This window comes from Alnus glutinosa, chromosome 12 (assembly GCF_958979055.1).
Source record: "Alnus glutinosa chromosome 12, dhAlnGlut1.1, whole genome shotgun sequence".
In the NCBI taxonomy this organism is placed as follows: Eukaryota; Viridiplantae; Streptophyta; class Magnoliopsida; order Fagales; family Betulaceae; genus Alnus; species Alnus glutinosa.
The window spans coordinates 12,414,968-12,432,323 of NC_084897.1; the positions used below are offsets into that span (position 1 = coordinate 12,414,968).

General features: G+C 37.1%; 1 protein-coding gene across 1 annotated transcript; it reads right to left on the reverse strand.

Moving 5' to 3' along the window:
* Positions 1-2,510: 2,510 nt before the first annotated feature.
* Positions 2,511-12,413, reverse strand: LOC133851107 (uncharacterized). The gene is made up of 8 exons (XM_062287419.1): positions 12,277-12,413; positions 11,495-11,518; positions 10,880-10,985; positions 10,714-10,782; positions 9,497-9,990; positions 8,927-9,188; positions 2,933-3,141; positions 2,511-2,812 (listed from the first exon to the last, which is right to left on the reverse strand). Exons 1-8 carry the CDS (start codon positions 12,279-12,281, stop codon positions 2,746-2,748), a joined length of 1,236 nt encoding a protein of 411 aa, XP_062143403.1. The 5' UTR covers positions 12,282-12,413; the 3' UTR covers positions 2,511-2,745.
* Positions 12,414-17,356: the final 4,943 nt, after the last annotated feature.

A 17,356-nucleotide genomic window follows, 5' to 3' on the forward strand; every position in this document is an offset into this window, starting at 1 on the left:
CCATGTGTTTGAATGATGATTTTTGCTCAATTGATAATTCAGTACTTCAATGTTTGTGGGTATCATTTCTGGCAAACCCTCACGAGACTTCACTCGTCCACTAGGGAGTCGTAGGGGTTTAAAAGGCTTGTTGCATATGCTAAATGCAATCATTTCTCCCACGAAAGAGGATTTATGTTTCATGCTGTAATTTAATTTTTCATTTTGTTTTGCTAAGGGACTAGCAAAATGTAAGTTTGGGGGTATTTGATGAGTGCCAAATATTGTGTATTTGGACCCCTTGATTTACATTAATTAGACCTTTAGCCTTGTTATTTTCTTATGCTTTGGTTAGTTTTTGTGTTTTTATGTTTTGTAGGTCAATAAGTGAGGAATGGCAAAATTCATGTGGAATTGCTTGGAAAATTCGGATGTGTTGTGCTCTTCATCGACGGATGTGTGGGGTGCTTGTGGTACTACAATACAAAAGAGCGTAGTGAACGATAATACTTTTGAAGAGGTATTTACGTATATGATAGGCAGATGCACGAAAGAAGAGTTGGATATTTTTGCAGTGATAACCCGCAAAATCTAGTTTCGTTGAAACACAGTAGTGCATGGGGTCATCCAAACCAGCTAATCATTGAAGCGGTGCTCTCCCTAAACGAGTTTACAGATGTGGCTTAGGAGAGGCCGCCTCCGATCATCACTGGGGTTCTTGCCACTGAAATTTGGAAAGCTCCCCCCTCCTTGTATGTACAAAATTAATTGGGATGTGTCCATTGATTCCAAGAATAGACATATGGGTATTGACATAATTGCATGGGACTTTAAAGGTACAAGTTGTTCTTTCTAGTCAGCGAAGTTAGCAAATTAGGCATATCCGAAGAGTGGCAAATTCTGCGGCTTATTGCCTTGCTAAGGTAGCGATAAAACAAAGCATAGATAGAGTTTGAATTGAGGAAATTCTTTAGGGTATCCGTGATATTGTTATTTTAGAGCAATCTGCTCTTGTTTTTTAGAGATTTAGGCTCTTGTTTGTTCCTAGAGGTTTCTCTCTAGGTTATTTCCCTATTAGGTTGAATAAATATCAAATATTATGTCAAAATATGCTCATTGTTCATTAAATAAATCATTGAATAAACTTTGTTCATTAAAACTAAAATTGTCATACAAGATAATTGTATTTTAGGGCACTATCCCTAACACAATATATCAGAGTATTGTTGGTTTGCAGTATTTGTCCTTCACCCGTCCTAATATTGCTTTCTCTATAAATAAAGTTCGTCAATTTATGCATCAGCCATTACTCCCTCATTGGCAAGTTGTCAAAAGAATCCTTCATTATTTGAAGAATACTATTTCTCATGGACTTTTATTCGCTCGGTACTTTTCCATGAATCTTTCTGCTTATTCCAACTCTGACTGGGTGGGTGATCAAGATGATCGTCGATCAACTAATGCCTATTATATCTTTCTTGCCACCAATCTTGTTTCACGGAGTTCACATAAACACCTTATTGTTGCCCGTTTTAGTACATAAGCCGAACATAAATCCTTTGGCAAATGCAACAGCTGAAGTTCAATATTTTTAGTCCCTCCTTGGAGAGCTCGTGTATTCTCTCACGTCCTATTCTTTGGTGTGATAATATATCGAAATAAATTTTCATTTCGTACGTAATCGGGTGGCTGATTCAATTTCTCTCAAGTAAAGACCGAAAGGCAGATGTCATAACCAAACCACTGTTCACAGTTGATTTTTAGCCCTTCGCGACACTCTCAAGAGTCCCAGTTGTCGGAATCTCCCTCAAGTAACCGAATATCATGCTCCAACAGAAGATAAACATATTTGAAAGTTCGTAATTTAAGCCAAAGTTACAACTGTACAGAGATAATCTTATCTGGTAATTCCTACATATGCTGTGTGCACAGAACGAATTCAAGCACTCAAAAACTCATTTCAAATTTTCCGCATGATTACGATCAGAGAGAATTAACCTAAAGCTAGCATTGCAGATTCTTTTCTCCCCTCTCAAAATAATCTAAAGGACTAGTAATCTTAAAGATTACCCACCAAGTCCAGCATAGAATTTTAAGGAAAAGCTAATCTAGAAAACACCAAGCCCAAATCAGAAACGACAAATACATACAAAGCCCAAAAAATAAGGCCACAGCAACATCCAAGGACGATCTCACTACAAAACTCAAGAGACTGTCTGTAATCCTTTAAGAAGCATAAGCATCATAGGTGGCGTGCTTTTACCTGTTCATCTGAGATGACCCGATCAGTCTAGTCGGAGAAAGCAATACTTTTTGGTTCCCCAACTTCACTTGCTAACTCAACTAAATCACACCCATCAAGGTTGGGCTTCTGAAGAACCCTAGCAGCCAAATGACCCAGTTCTACAACTGTCTTACAACCACACATCTGCGGCCAACTCCCACAAAACACACATTCTGATCATTCAAAAATTTCTTAATAGATTCAGGAAATGAATCTATGTAGTACAACAACTGAACTATCAGGCACAGAGAGTAGAAAGTGGACTTCATTATTACAAGTATTAACCATCAATGGTTTTATCAAATCATCAACCAGCACACCAAATTAAAATAGAATCCAAAAAAAAAAAAAACAAGGAACACGATTTTGGAAATTTATTGAATCCATATCTCAGAGAATAGATAGAAATTTGATACTAGGATAAAAGCTGCTGACGTTTGCAACTTAGTCCTCTTCCTCAGCCTCCAGCCAATTCACAGCACCTAGTCCTCTTCTTCGGCCTCCTCCAGCCAATTCACAAAGGGCTCCAAGGCTTTAACAAAGGTTTGCCTGTTGCATTTTACAACACATAAATTTGAGTTACAACTTAAAAATGGTACAGAATTCAAACTAAACTATTGAGTGCAGAAAGTGTCAAAAAACACATCAGGGATCCAGCGAATTACATACCTGCCCTTGGGGTTTGCTCCTTTGCGGAACCAGTGAAGAATGGTGTCTTCTGCAAGCACATCCTGGTCATAGAGAGACCTCACAATCTCAGGGAACAGCTTCATCAGCTTGGCATCCTCGTAACATTGCATCTGAACTTTGTACATGAGTTCAAGCTCAAGTTTCCCACTGGTGCAGAAAGCACTCAACAGTTTTGCCCACGCTTTCACCTGTATCATGAAAGGCACACTTCTACCATGAATTTATAGCCATCATTTTCCTTAAATCAGATGAGGAACTGCCCAATCTGTAGTTTTCATGCATATACGAGAATTCTTGAAGTTTTCTTTAAAAAATACATTCACCCAGCTTATGCAATATCCATACAAACCAATTTTACTGCAGATGCAACTAGTGGAATATGACATAAGCACAGAGTACCAAAAATTCCCAACAACAATGCATTTAAATGATATGGCAGACGACAGCTAAATTTAGAGGATGTAGATCACATGGTTGTGATATGATATGAATTGAAGAATCGACTTCAGTAAAGAGGTTTGGCCTGATCCTTTTGGTAGGTCAGGTCTAGCATGATCCATAAGCCAAAAGTTTCCAAACTCACCATGCGCATGAGCATAACAGTGTTGTGACAGGATTTACAATCTAGGATTCAAATGGTACAAAGTAATGAAGGCAAGATAAAGAATACAGAATACAAACAATGACCATGTGGATCGGCCTGAAGCCCACATCTGTGGGGTGAGCAATTTCAGTAAAGATGAAGATTACAATGGTTTCTCATACTTGCCCCAAAAACCAATACAACCAAGAACTCTCAATCTCTTAGTGGCAAGATTATCTCGTGTACCAGGTGTATGTCACAGCATATACAACATACGTGCGGACCCATGCTTATTGAACCCCTGCCTACATGTTACACAAGATAACTTTTCCTCTTTAGACACTCACACACTCTCTGTCAGGAAAGAAAACCTTAAGTGACCCCATTCACTGCAAAGGGCAACCTAAAAATACAAACCTGAAACAAATTGTCAAAAAGTTATCCACCGGATAGGAAACACTTCTAAACCCGTTCACAGAACAACAGAATTGAGACTTTCAGTCCTTGGCCAAACTCAAAAAGCCTTAAGGTTACTTTAGTTTTGGCGTAGAACGTTTTCACTATTTTCTAAGTGTCTGGTGCGGACGGAAAATAATGGTCAATGGAAAATGATTTCCATCCAGACAACAAATTTGCCACTGCAAGAGGAACACAATGGCGACTCCCACCCCCACATAGGAACCCCACCACCCCCCTCGCTTGGCACCACCCTGCCCCATTGTGGGTTTTTGTGGGGTTTTTTTTTTAATTGTTAGTAGTGGTATTTATTGTTGTCCAGCAATTTTCGTACAAAACAAACTCCATAAATGATATTATTTCTAGAGTCTCAACCAAATAATGCGCAATTAGTGATTATCTCTAGAAATATCTTTTACCAACAGTATTTTCCTTTAGAAAACACTTTAAGTCAAAACAAACGGAAACATAAACCATACTTAGTCAGCTACATAGATCCGTTTTTACTATTTACTAAGCCTATATGATTGCAATAGAGGATCTGACACATTTTCTTCTCACTATCTTCACTCATCGGCCTACAGCATAAACGAAAATCCTCATCCTTCATATTCTTATAGATTTTTTTATCCTCTGTTATCAAAGTTGTGCATTGCTATATCAGAACAAGAAAGTGGGATACTCCCATGGCAGTAATAATCACAATCATACAACACTCAAGTGGGATACTCCCACAGCCCTAATAATTACAATCACACGCCTCTACTCCCATTTCTTTAATTCATTTATCACATTTTAACCATCTTACAAAGGATCTATTCAACTAACCAGCTCCTAAGTGATCAATTGCTTGGTATTCAATACTCAATGGAGGTATAGACAAGACATCCAGCTTTCAAAAATAGTCCAAAAATCATATTAAGATGGCATGCTAAAACATTAGAATGGAAGCATCTGTCCAACCACTTCCATAAAGCAAGGCTTTTTCTTGTCTCCACTAGTAACATGCAGTGAGTAGAGCAGTCAGATTGTCAGACCAGATGCGTAAAGCAAGTCACACACAAGCCATATTATGGGATCATACAAGGCTCACAGTTAACCCTCAGAACCATCTTTTGGTCACTGCAATCTAAAGCAAATAACTCAATGTTGCCAGACCTAATGGGGCAGAGAAAAATTTGAAAATTTTCAAACAGGATTTTGAGCCCCTGCGACTTAAATTTACAAGTGAAAAACTTATCTGCCCCACAATTAGAAGACAACCCACAACATTTCATAAATCTGTTCCTTGGGGAACTTTGCGAGCACTTTTTTTATTTTTTTTGGCTTTAGACGAGACATTTTCTACAAAGGGGCCCCTAATACCCATCATCTTTTTATTAGCCAAAGAAGCAAATATGTGCAAAAGTAAGCTTTTCATCAGATGAGCTATAGCCATATGAATCAAACACGGTTTTTTTTTTTTTTTAGTTACATTCTACACTGGTCAGTGATTAAGAGAACTGAGGCTCAAAAATCCATTGAACATTGGCTTGCATGCCACACTTGAGGTATTCTACTAGCTTCTCTTGCAGCTGTGATCCCCTCTTTCTCAATTATTCCGGTACATAAAGTTCAGTGAATAAAGGACTTACATTCCCTCCTCCCCCACCAAATAAAAAAAATCATGAGTCCATTACCTTGAGGCTTCGATTGGAAAGGAAAAAACTGAGAAAAAATAAAAGGTATGAAGAACGCAAAAAAGAAAGGAGAAGATTGTCATTTTCACTATGAGTAAAAAGGATGGAAAAGGTATCGTGTTAAATTCCTTCACTAATTCTTTGTCAAAGTGGTTCTCCACCGGTTTTTGTTGGCGACACTTTGGGGAGCGGTCATGTGAGCGATGTGTGGTGGCACGTTTGTTTTGATCCCTTTAGGGGGTCGACACCTATGGTTGGGTATGTAGAGCTGGTTCTATGTGGAGTAAATCTTTTATGTTCTTGGTAGGGCAAGGATCTCCAGAGCTCATGGTAGCGGAGAAGCGAAAAGCTTTCACAGGGGTAGGTCTTTTGGGTTCACGCTGTATTGTGTGGCTGCTGTCGATGGTGGAAGAGGTTTTGCAAAATCCTGGGGTTGAAGATTTCGTCTAGTCTTTTAGGGAGGGATCTAAGGTGACCATCGTGAAGAGAGGTGAAAATAGGTCTGGCCGTTTCTTGGAGGTGGCAGTCGACGCCATGGGTGGCCGGAGAGGTCTGTTTCTATTTTTCGAAGGACGTGATGGGCATGGCTGGAGCCGTGTTTCAGGCAAGCTATCTGAAGTCTTGGCATTTCTTGAAGATGATGGGAAGATGGGTAAGGCAGCTGGGTCTATGTCGTTCACGGAGGTTGTGCATGTAGCGGCTCCCGTCTCTGTCAAGGGCTGCGGGAAGAAGCGCGTTGGTGCATACAATGTGCCTGAGATGGAAACCCGGGAGGTGGTGGCTTGGGGCATTTTGGAGGAGAATTTTTCGATTGTCTGAATTGCTCCACGGTGGTTCGACAGCCGGTGGATTGTTTTGCTCTGGAGAAGCAATCGTTTTGTCTCCTAGGTAATAATACCCTTCGTGTTTCTGATGGCTCAAAGTGCAGTTCGACGAGTTGCAAGGTCACAGAGGGTGATGTTGACCCCTCAGCGCAGGAAAAGGATAGACTTATCAGGAAGGTTCTCGATCTATTTGGGGAGTGGATCGATTGGGCTCATAGGCTTACACCGATATTGGGCCTCAAGGCAGGCCGCTTAGCGACGGGCCAGCTGCTCAAAAGGGCTAAGGTGGTTTTAAGGGGGGCCCGATTTTGAGTACGGTCAAGTAGCTTGGGTTCCAAGTCCATTACCAAGAAGGCTGTTTTGGTGGGTTCTGATGCTGTTGTGGATTCCAGCTTGGTGTCTTTGTCGAGTTTTGGAGCGGCTAATGGGCAAGTCTTGGTTACTCGTACGATACCTAGTCTGTTATCGCTGGCGACTATCAATAGTCCGGTTCCGAGTTCCCTTGGTCGTGTTTCAGCATATTCTAGGCAAGGATATTTTTGCAAGCCTTCGAATCTGATGCTTGTGGTTACGGGTTCTACGACTTCAGGTTCAGCATCGTCAATGGCTGCATTTGGTCCTATCCCGACTTCCTCTGGTCTTGTTCTAGAGTCTTTTGGATCGAAATCTTCTGTGCAAGCCTCTCCCTTTTGATCAAGCTTCCTCTAGACAACCCATTACGCAAGCCTTCTTTTTGGGGGGGTTGACTCAACTGTTAAGGTAGACTTGGCTAATGAGGGTTCTCTTCCAGGAGTCTCCTTTGGCGCCACTTCTTCGAGGGCGGCTGCTTTGGGTGAAAGGCTCCGCTTTTCTCTTCCGATGATGTCGTAGTGTGGGGCTTCTAACCACCCATCAAAGTCCAAATCGGTGCTGAGATACTACCGAAGATCGAAGGTAGGCAAAGGAGCTCTGTTGGACGCTTCTCTGATTGACGAGGCTTTGACGGCAATCAGTGCTCCGATGGAGCCGCCTTTTGGTGCCCAGCCCTCATCAAAGCCTGGTGGGGGAACGGTCAATAAGTCTCCCTCGACTAGCCTTCTTCAACGTGGCTTCCTTCTCCCGAGCGGAGTGGGTGGGTCTCCTCTCTCTTCGGCTCAGTCTATGGGTGTGGAGATGAGGGGCGTTGGTTTCCCACCAAGGCTTGGGGGCCCTCCTCTGTTGTCGTCTTCCTTAAAGATGGGTGGATCTTCTAGAGGAGAAGCTTTTTAAGGGGTTGGTGGCTCTCTCGGGGTCGCGATAGATGTTGGTTTCTGTTTCCATACTCTGGGGGTCTCCCAAGAGGGGAATGTGAAGGGCTTTTTGGATTTACTAGCTCAAATTCATGTGGCCCAGCATCAAGCGGTTTCAGTCTCCACTCCTAAGTTTAAATGGACTAGAGGTGAAAAACTTAGAGTCCTTGATTAATTATGATGCTAGGGGTTTTTGTTCTAGCCAAGGCAAAGGCAAGAGTGCCTTGCTGTGATGTAACGGTCTCTAAGTTTTGTAGGCTGATTTCTGTTGGGGTGTTTGGGTCTCCTGTTTTTGGTTTTGCGGGAGTTTTTTTTTTTTTTTCTTTTTCATGTTTTGGTGTCCTTTTGTATACTTCATATATGCTTAAGGGTGCCTTTACGCTGTTTATAAATTAATCTACTTACCTATCAAAAAAAAAAATGCTTTTATCTCCTTGTTTAAAAAGTGTTTTTAATAAACTAGAGGGGTAAAATTATCAAACCTATGCATATTTTTCTATTCGTTTCCCTTTTCAGAGAATTGTAATGGTTGGGCCAGGATGGAGGATGTCCATCTCTCTTCTCCTTTTTCCAACTTCTCTATCCTACCTAACAAAGGAAAAAGACCATTCTTCCATTTTCCTTCCACCCTCTTGCATCATCCCACTTTCCCTCCCTACCAAACGCACTCAATTTATTTATACCATACACTAGAGCCAGGTTCCATGGAACTGTGATATTGCTACCTACTGGGGCACTTAGACAACTAATGCATGTTCCAATCTTATCCCAGATCTGAGATTAGATGTGTCCAACACCTCTGCGCACACACGACTAATATCAACACCACTTAAAATTATCAAGCCAAATGAAAGCAAAAAGAAACAATATGCTGGCTAAAAAATGCAGTACATATCAAAATTGTAAGCAACAGGTGAAACATTAACAAACAGTGAGCAGTATAGCTTACCCATGTTTTGATGGTATTATTTTATATAATGACTAGGTGTAAGATGCTAAGTGCATGTTGGCCAGATTTATCTACTATTTATAGGACATGGGGAAGGCCCCATTTCATGATCCATATGCTAGTATCAAGATGTAATGTTATATAGCAGTGGTACATAAAACATTCAGCATGCGTGTTTTACTCATGCAGTGAAATGGGCGAAGTCTAAATATACCTGGCGTAGAGCTGCATTAGCATTTTGTTGCTGGTTCTTTCCAGACCACTGAACAGCATCCATTATAACATCCCACAAAATCCTAACAACCTCAACGTCTGGCAATTTAGCATCTTTAACACGCTGCTTCACAGTCTCTATGACATCAGCTATCGCAGCCTCCTCCGTTAACTGGGCTGTTAAAGCAGATTTCATTTCCCTAAGTTTCACCTCAAATATTTTTTTATCATTGTATTCAACCAAGGCTACCAGCCCTTCCTTGCTGAAAAATTGGAAATAACATGGGCACCCCCAATTAGTTTCAAATTATGTGTTAAGGAGACAATTAAGTGTAAAAATTTAAAAGGGAAAAACAAAGAAAAAGAACTCAAAAAAAAATAAAATTATTCCTTCTAGCAACTAAAATATTTTTCCGATATCACATAAGCATTAAGAAAATACAGCTACTCATGCTGACAAGGCTCACACAAGCAACAATAAAATGGACATTTCTGAAATTAGGAGAAAGAGGTGTCTTAAAAAAATATATATCCACAACAACATTCCCTTAACCTAACAGTAAAAACTCACGTGAAATGCTCTGAGAAACTCTCAGGAGATCGCCTTGCAGATGGGAAAAAGTCCAGAAGATTGTCCTCCACTTTACCCCGCTTTAGGATAGAAATCAAATCATCAAGGCTATTATCAATCAGATACTCCTTAAAGAAGTCGGTTATGAATGAAAGAACTAGCCCTTTGGCCACAAGATTATCCTTGAGCAGTGGCTGGAACACAGTCTCTGGTGGAAGACCTGATAACTTCTGAGAGAAAGCAAGTGCTGTGAAAATTCCCAGCTTCTTCCTCTCATTTTCCTCGAAAAGCTCCAAGGACTGCAAGAATCTTCGCATGACATTTTCAAGATTTTTTATGAGAAACGGCCTCCGCCGTAAAATTTTCTGTATGTAGATTACAGATGGTAAGATGGCTTCACGTTTAGGCTCACAGTCTATTATAGAGTAAGAGTGGCGCTCCCCCTCATCAGGTTTGGTAGTTCCAGGTTGTGTACGACCCCCTGTGAAAACAACCTGCAGTTATGTGACAAATTAGATTATTCTGCTACTTAATTGTTCAAAATGGAGAAGTAATCAAGACAAGTTACAAAAAAACTAAAAATAACTTGAAAGTCACAACGAATATATATGCAAGGGAAGAACACCAAATGCAATATACTTTGGCCTCGATCACAGAAACAAGTACTCTGTAATGGATATACGGACCAAGATTAAGAGTTAAAGAGTGAATTTTAAACATACAATCAACAAAGGCAAAGTAATTTTATTCTATCCTGAATGAAATTGGTAGAATCAGGAGTGAATGAGGAATTCTGTTGGACAAAGTAACAAACACCAAACAAGATTTCAGCATCCTGACCAGAAAAGCAAATATAATACAATAAAATGAGTCCTGAAATTTTAACAAATAAGCACCTGATGCCCTCTACACTTGCAAAGATTACATTGCTTAAGATTGATATCACAAAAAAGAACTAGGTTCCAAATTTTTTTGTCAAGACTGCCTCCAAATCCAAATGTAAATTTTATCATTAGATTAATCATTCACCATCATTCAATCATCATGCCATAAACCACCTATCCATGGATGCTATGGATGTCATTTCCTAAATCTAGTTTTGCCTAGGATCACCCATCCTTTATAAATCATACTAAATATCCAGAAAAACTGATAAAGGATTGATTTTTTCCTATAACAGAAGCTAGCAAAAATTTGTAGAGGGTCAAGAAGCTTGCCTCGAAAAAGGTGTCACCGTATCTTGAGAAGTTAAGGTCTGAAGATTCAATACTCTTAGCGATAAGTTCCTGTACGTAGCAGTTATGGTTAGGTACAGCAAGAATAGAAAGTAACACAATACACATACATAGATGATAAGATTATAATTGCAAAGGTGACAATTACCAAATCACCAGCATTATCCAGATAAATCTGGACCACTGCATCCGAAAACGCTGCAGGGTCCAGAGGCGCTGCAATATTCCGTTTGCGGGTCTTAATCCGCGTACCACTGGACATATGAATCAACAAAAACATATAAGAACAAGTTTGGGACTGAAAACTCTATAGTAATAGTAGTAGTAATAATAACTGTAATAATCATAATTATAATTAATGTTATAGAAGGCAGGAATAGCCAAAAAAATATATATAATATGTCCACCATACATATTGCATGCATATAATTCCTAAGCTATGTAACAAACAATGAATCATCCAACAAATGCTCTCTTGGATCATTAAGGAAATCTACTAAAAACCGGAACAAAATTGTAAAAAATGTAAAACAAATTCTTCATGTAGGACCAAATAAACCAAAATCTTTTTTATTTTCGCAAACCAATACAGCATACAATTAGGGTTTGGAATATCATTTTCCTTTCTTGTCATTAATTTCATCACCAATTACCAAAAGGAAAACAGAAACTTACTATATTTCATTAATTAGATTGACACAAGTTCCAAAATTACAAAGATAATCAGATATTGCGAAATATAAAACAAATGACTTAGTCTTACCCAAGAGTGGGCTTCTCCTTCGAGCTGCAGAAATGAAATTAAAAGAGTCCATCAGTGATTGTCAGCTATAATCTTGAGATAAAAAAAAATAAAAAATAAAAAAAATAAAAAAAAATAAAAAAAAAGAATCGCTTTTTGTAGCAAATAATGGGCCATAACGGATATAGCAAAGAGAGGAATTTTCAGCTAAAGCAAACAAATCCAGTTCAAAAGAATTAAGATAATGAAAAATATTCCCCAGGAAACCAAAAATCGAAAGGATAAAAAACCCACGCCTGCAAATTCTGAAAAGCAATATTCCCGTTAATAAAAACCTCCTTTCAACTGTAATTCACATCCAAAGTTGTTTTCTTTATTAGAAGATGGATCAGAAGTGGAAAAATCAAGAAAACCCCAAAAAAAATTAAAAATAAAAAATAGAAAGAAATTTTTGAAAAATTAAAAATATTTAAATATATATTCCACAAAAAGACTAAAAACCTATAAGATCGAACAATTCAAGAAGGACCCAAAGCAACCAAACCCACCAAGAATATCATCATAAACCAAAATATGAAGAACTTTCTACAAAAAGAAAGCGCGCGATCTTTTAGATCAACAAGAAAAGAAGAAAACTTTGGGCCAGAACACAGCCCCTAGAGTTCGAATTCTATACATAGAGAAACAGATCTGTGAAAAAACCAAGAAACATTAAAACAAATCAGATAGCAAAGTTAGACAGCGAGAGAGAGAGAGAGAGATCAACAATCAGAGTGAGTGAGTGAGAGGGAGAGAGAAAAAACCTCATAAACCAAGACGAAGAGGGATCGGAGGAGAAAGATGTGCGTCTGAGTCTCTCTGCGCTTGGGGTTCTTGCGATTAGAGAGAGAGAGGAGAGAGTATCGCTATTGCGTTTGGAAAGATATTTATTTCTATACCGAGAGAGAGAGAGAGAGAGAGAGAGAGAGAGTTAAAAGATTAAAAAATATATATATTTACACGTGGGATCGTCAAGTTAATTGGAGCATATTTCTACAAAATTATTCTTATCCTCTTATAAATACGCCAAATGACCATTTAATATTTTACCTTCTTCTACTTTTAATAAAAATCATTCATTTTTTCTAATCAATAATAATGCATACCAAACATAATTTTAGATTATTAATGTTTTGGAGCATTTTTAAAATACTCATCAAAATAACTTTTTGACTATTTTGATGAGCTAATTTGATAAAATCATCTAAAATGTGTCTTCCCTTTACCAATTTGATTAGTGAATAATACACATCAACAATAATGAGTATTATTTACTCACTAAAACGATAAAAAAACTACTAAAGTTTGTCCTCTTTTTTTTTTCTCTCTAATGCCACTCAACTTCCATTTTGAAAGATATTATTTAACTGGAATAGAGATTATGGATAGTTAAAATGGTAAGACTGTTAGATGTGCTTTAAAAAAGTAAATGGCTAAAATCGAGAAAAATAGCTTTTAGTTATTTTGTCCAGTAAAATTTGGTGAGGCTATTATGAACGATCTAAGTAACGTTATTTACCAAACTGTTATAGAACTGGCATACAACTTGATAATGTGAAAGTAAAAGCCGATAATTAGGTCTGCATTAAAAAAAATCAAAATAGTAAATGGCTAAAATCGAAAAAAAAAATGATTTTTAGCTATTTTGGCTAATAAAATTTAGTGAAGCTATTAAGAATGCTCTAAGTAATGTTATTTACTAAACTATTATAGAACTAATATACAACTTGATAATGTAACAGTAAAAAACGATAATTAGATCCGCACTAAAAAAAAAAAAAAAAATCAAAAAATTAATCTCACTTTCATGTTATCTCTATTTTATTGTATGAGAATCGTAATACATAAGCCTTAGATGAATGTTACGCATAAACAAAATTTCCTTCACATAATGAATGTTGTACATGAGTTACGTGTACATAAAATGCAAACTTTGTAACAAAGCCTAGAGTGTACTTAAAGGAGGTTTAAATCATTAGTCTTGCATAAAATAACTATATGTTAGGGAATTTACTTAGTTATTATTATATGGTTATTAAAAAAATGTAAGATTTAGGTGAATTTTATACGTCAATCTCGCATATGATTGATTCATTTTTACATAGAAAAATAAAATTAGAATATAAGTTGCCCATTCACAAGTTTGTTAGAGTTGAGAGCTTGAAAAGGCAGCAAAATGCCTACACGCTTTCTGCTTTGTTGTGATTGCCGACAGCTTAAAGGTTGCCCGCTCGTGAGAAGAGCCACGCCTGTTTTTTTCCTTTTTGTTTCTCCAAGCATAGGAGCCATGGTGGTCAAGACTCAACAGACTGCTTTCTTTATATATATAAATTTAAAAATTAAAAAAAAAAAAAAAAAAAAAAAAAAAAAAAAAACAGACTGCTTTTTCAATCGGCCTTTCCAATGATCTTAATTGGGATCAAATTTAGACTGCTTTTATCTTAAAGAATGATTGAAAGAGTTAAGAGCAAGTGAAACAATTTTTTTTTTTTTTTGGATCAACAGAGGTATACCAAAACTCATAATTTGTCTGCTATGAATATATTTCTAACATTGGTATCAGAGTTAAATTCGTTGTTTTCGTGTACATGTGGTGGTGTATATGAATTGCTCTTAGAGTAATGTTTTTTTTCACAATTCTTGCATAACTCTAATACAAATCTAAAAACTTTTTTTTAAGATCAACAATTGAATATTTAGGATCCATAAAAACAAATTCAATAGTTGATGATAAAAATTAAAAAATTAAAAAAAAAAATATTTAGAATTGTACTAAAATTGTATAAGAATTGTGCAAAAAACATTACTCTTACTCTTACGATGAAAAATGTGCTTGTATGCTGAATTTTTTGAAAAAACTAAAGGATATGTTTGCTAACCCACTTTCTTTTTGTTTTCTGTTTTCAATTTGAATTTTTCATTTTTGTTAAATATATTAACAAATAACTCAAATACATTTTATAAAACTTTTCAAAATTTCTTTTAAAAATATTTTTACAAAGCATGCGCTTACCTTTTCCAGGGTGTTGAGAGCTAGTTTTTTCACTATAAGCCAACATAGTACAAGTATAGAGAAGCTCATTCTCCGTGTTTCTAGAAAGAGAAGCTCCTGGTGTTTCTAGAGAGAGAAAGAGTCGTTTGGCTTTGTTTTTTGGGAGAGGGATCCCTCCTCCTAGGTTTTTTTTATTGTTTGGGTGTTGGTTAGTCTCCCAACCCTTTGGGTTGTGGTAGTTTTGTCTCCTCGGTGGATCCAGTGGAGTTTGTTGTTGTTTTTTTAGTTGTTTAGTTTGTGGTGGCAGGTGAGTTCTCTGGTGGAGATGTCGGAGGGGTTTGGTCGTCCATGGCGTGTTGCCGGCGGAATTTGTGGCCGAGTTTCTTTCTGTCAGTTTTATGAGGTTAGATCTACGAGTTTCTGCCGTCTTCTGTAAGACACGCGCCCTCTAGCCTCATTCTCCGTCAGCTTCTGGTGCTTCAGCCACTCCTCTCGGCCTTGTGGTCTGTCGGTGGTCGGAGCGTGGTCATCACGCGCCTGTGCGTTATTTCTACTTTGGGCTGCGCGTGAAGGCTACAATCTGGTTGTTTCTGCCGTGTTTGGTGGGGCTGATGGTATTCAGAGGTCTTACGGTGTTTAGTGGTGTAGGGTTTTTTTGGTGGCGGCGCGTGTGCTACACGCGCCGTCACTGATGGCGGCCCTCCCGGAAGACAGTCTCCATTTCAAAGTGCTTATCCTGTGTTGTTTTGATTGGGATTTAATCTGACAGTGTGCTATGTGCGTGTATTAATTCAGTCATTGGCTTTTGCCCAGTATGTGTGACCGACTCCCTGATCAAGTAAAGGTGTATGTCAACGCAGAGGCACCATGTTGTTGGCTGGATTTTATTAGTTGCTACTGTCTGTATTTATTTGAATCTTTGACTCAAGTTGTATGTTCACCTTCAAGGTGGCTGATTGCTGTAATGGTCGAATGTTGTAATGTTGTTTGTATTAATGAAAGTTCAACTTTCCTTCAAAAAAAAAAAAAAAAAAAAAGAACAAAATAAAAGATAGATAAATCCATGTTGAGTTGAGTCTCACGGGACAATAATTAAATTTGGTAGAGTCTCACCGCTCCGAAAAAGAGGAATCACACCTTAAAATAAAAAATCTCATCTCAAAATAATTAGCATAAAGCTTGAATACTTGTATACTTTTTATTTATAACTCCAACGTACATCACCTTATATAGCCAACTTATCGTACAAAATAGACTAGACGTAGGACAATAACAAAGTAATCGTAAACACAACAAAAACTAAAAGATAAAAATAAAACTAAAATACAAGATTCCTATCCCCAATATGGCACCATACTAATTCAAATTTTAATTGACACATGCCTTCTTGTTAAATTTGAATTCTTGCTGAGACAAAACTCCTTGTTGGGTGTTGAACTAAAATACTACTGGTGATGTGCGATACGATCTTGTCTGCATCATTTTCCTCTTCTTCGAAAAAAGCTCTACTTCTAGTTTTGGAAGCTGAGATTTTTTTTTTTTTTTTTCAAACTAAAGAAAACTCACGAACACAACAGATAGATTAAGGCCCCGTTTGAAATCTTATTTCCCCTCCCCTCCCCTTCTTTTCACTTCTTCCATAAACATCAATTTCAAAACATTCTTAATTTTTTTCACTTTTTATATCACATCAACACTTTTTATTACTTTTTAAATAAAAAACTCACTACAATACAAATTTTTCTCACTTTTTCATATAAATTATTTCAACTTTATATCACATCAATCTTATTTTCCAATCATTAAAAAAAAATTCCAAAGGGAAGGGAAGGGGAAAGGGGATTTCAATTCAAACTAAGTCTCACAATCTCGAAATCTCCCTACTATAAACCACAACAGAGTCTTACAGATGGGTTGTTCTGTGGATGAAAAAGTGGATCACGTAATTGTTGTAAAAAAACAATTGCAGTAGCTCTGATACCAAATTGACACAAGACAAAAGAAGAATAAAATAAAAGATGTATAAATCCATGTTGAACAGAATCTTGTTGTAATGTTACAATCAAACTTGAATTGCTTTAAAAGTTTTTATTGTTTGATATTGACTTGATCAAGAGTTTTTATGAAAAAAATTCAGTTACAACACTTATGACCGTTAGTCGTTAAAGACAATTGTGTTTTCTATACGTTTTTTTTACCATGAGTCATTAAACCCATTGATTTTTTTTTTTTTTAATTTTTTTTTACCGTTTATGACAGTTTCTTTAAGACAATTTTGTTTCATATGTTTTTGTCACTTTGTCTTTAACACATGATCATGGGCTTTAAAAATCATGATACTTTTATAACCGTTTATATTTATTACATGCATGTTCATCAGTTCATGTGCTTACCACATATATAAAAGAAATTCTTTTCCAATTCCTACGTAGTTATATATGTCTCAAAAAGACAAAAAGCATCTTTTTGTTTTTAGAAATCAAAACTACCTTTTTATGAAGGCTTTATCCCATACTTTCTCTTGAGCAACAAAAAGAAGAAATTAATCTTCTTTTAAATTGATGTCTCTCAATTCTGCATTTCGTTGGGAAACCATACAAAGAGTTATTTTATTAGCCTTCGTTCTTGGAAGTGTGTCATTAACGAAAGTAGACACTATAGTTTAATCCTGGAAGGTTGCGTGTCAAGGGATCCGATCACACTGAGTTATAAACTCCAAGAGGCACGAATCAACCTTTAAGGACAGCGCTCTTGCATGATTCTAAAGCATTGTGAGATATTTCCATACTCAACTTTTCATCTCTTGTATTTTATTTATTTAATTGTTAATTTTCTTATTAATATTATTTTAT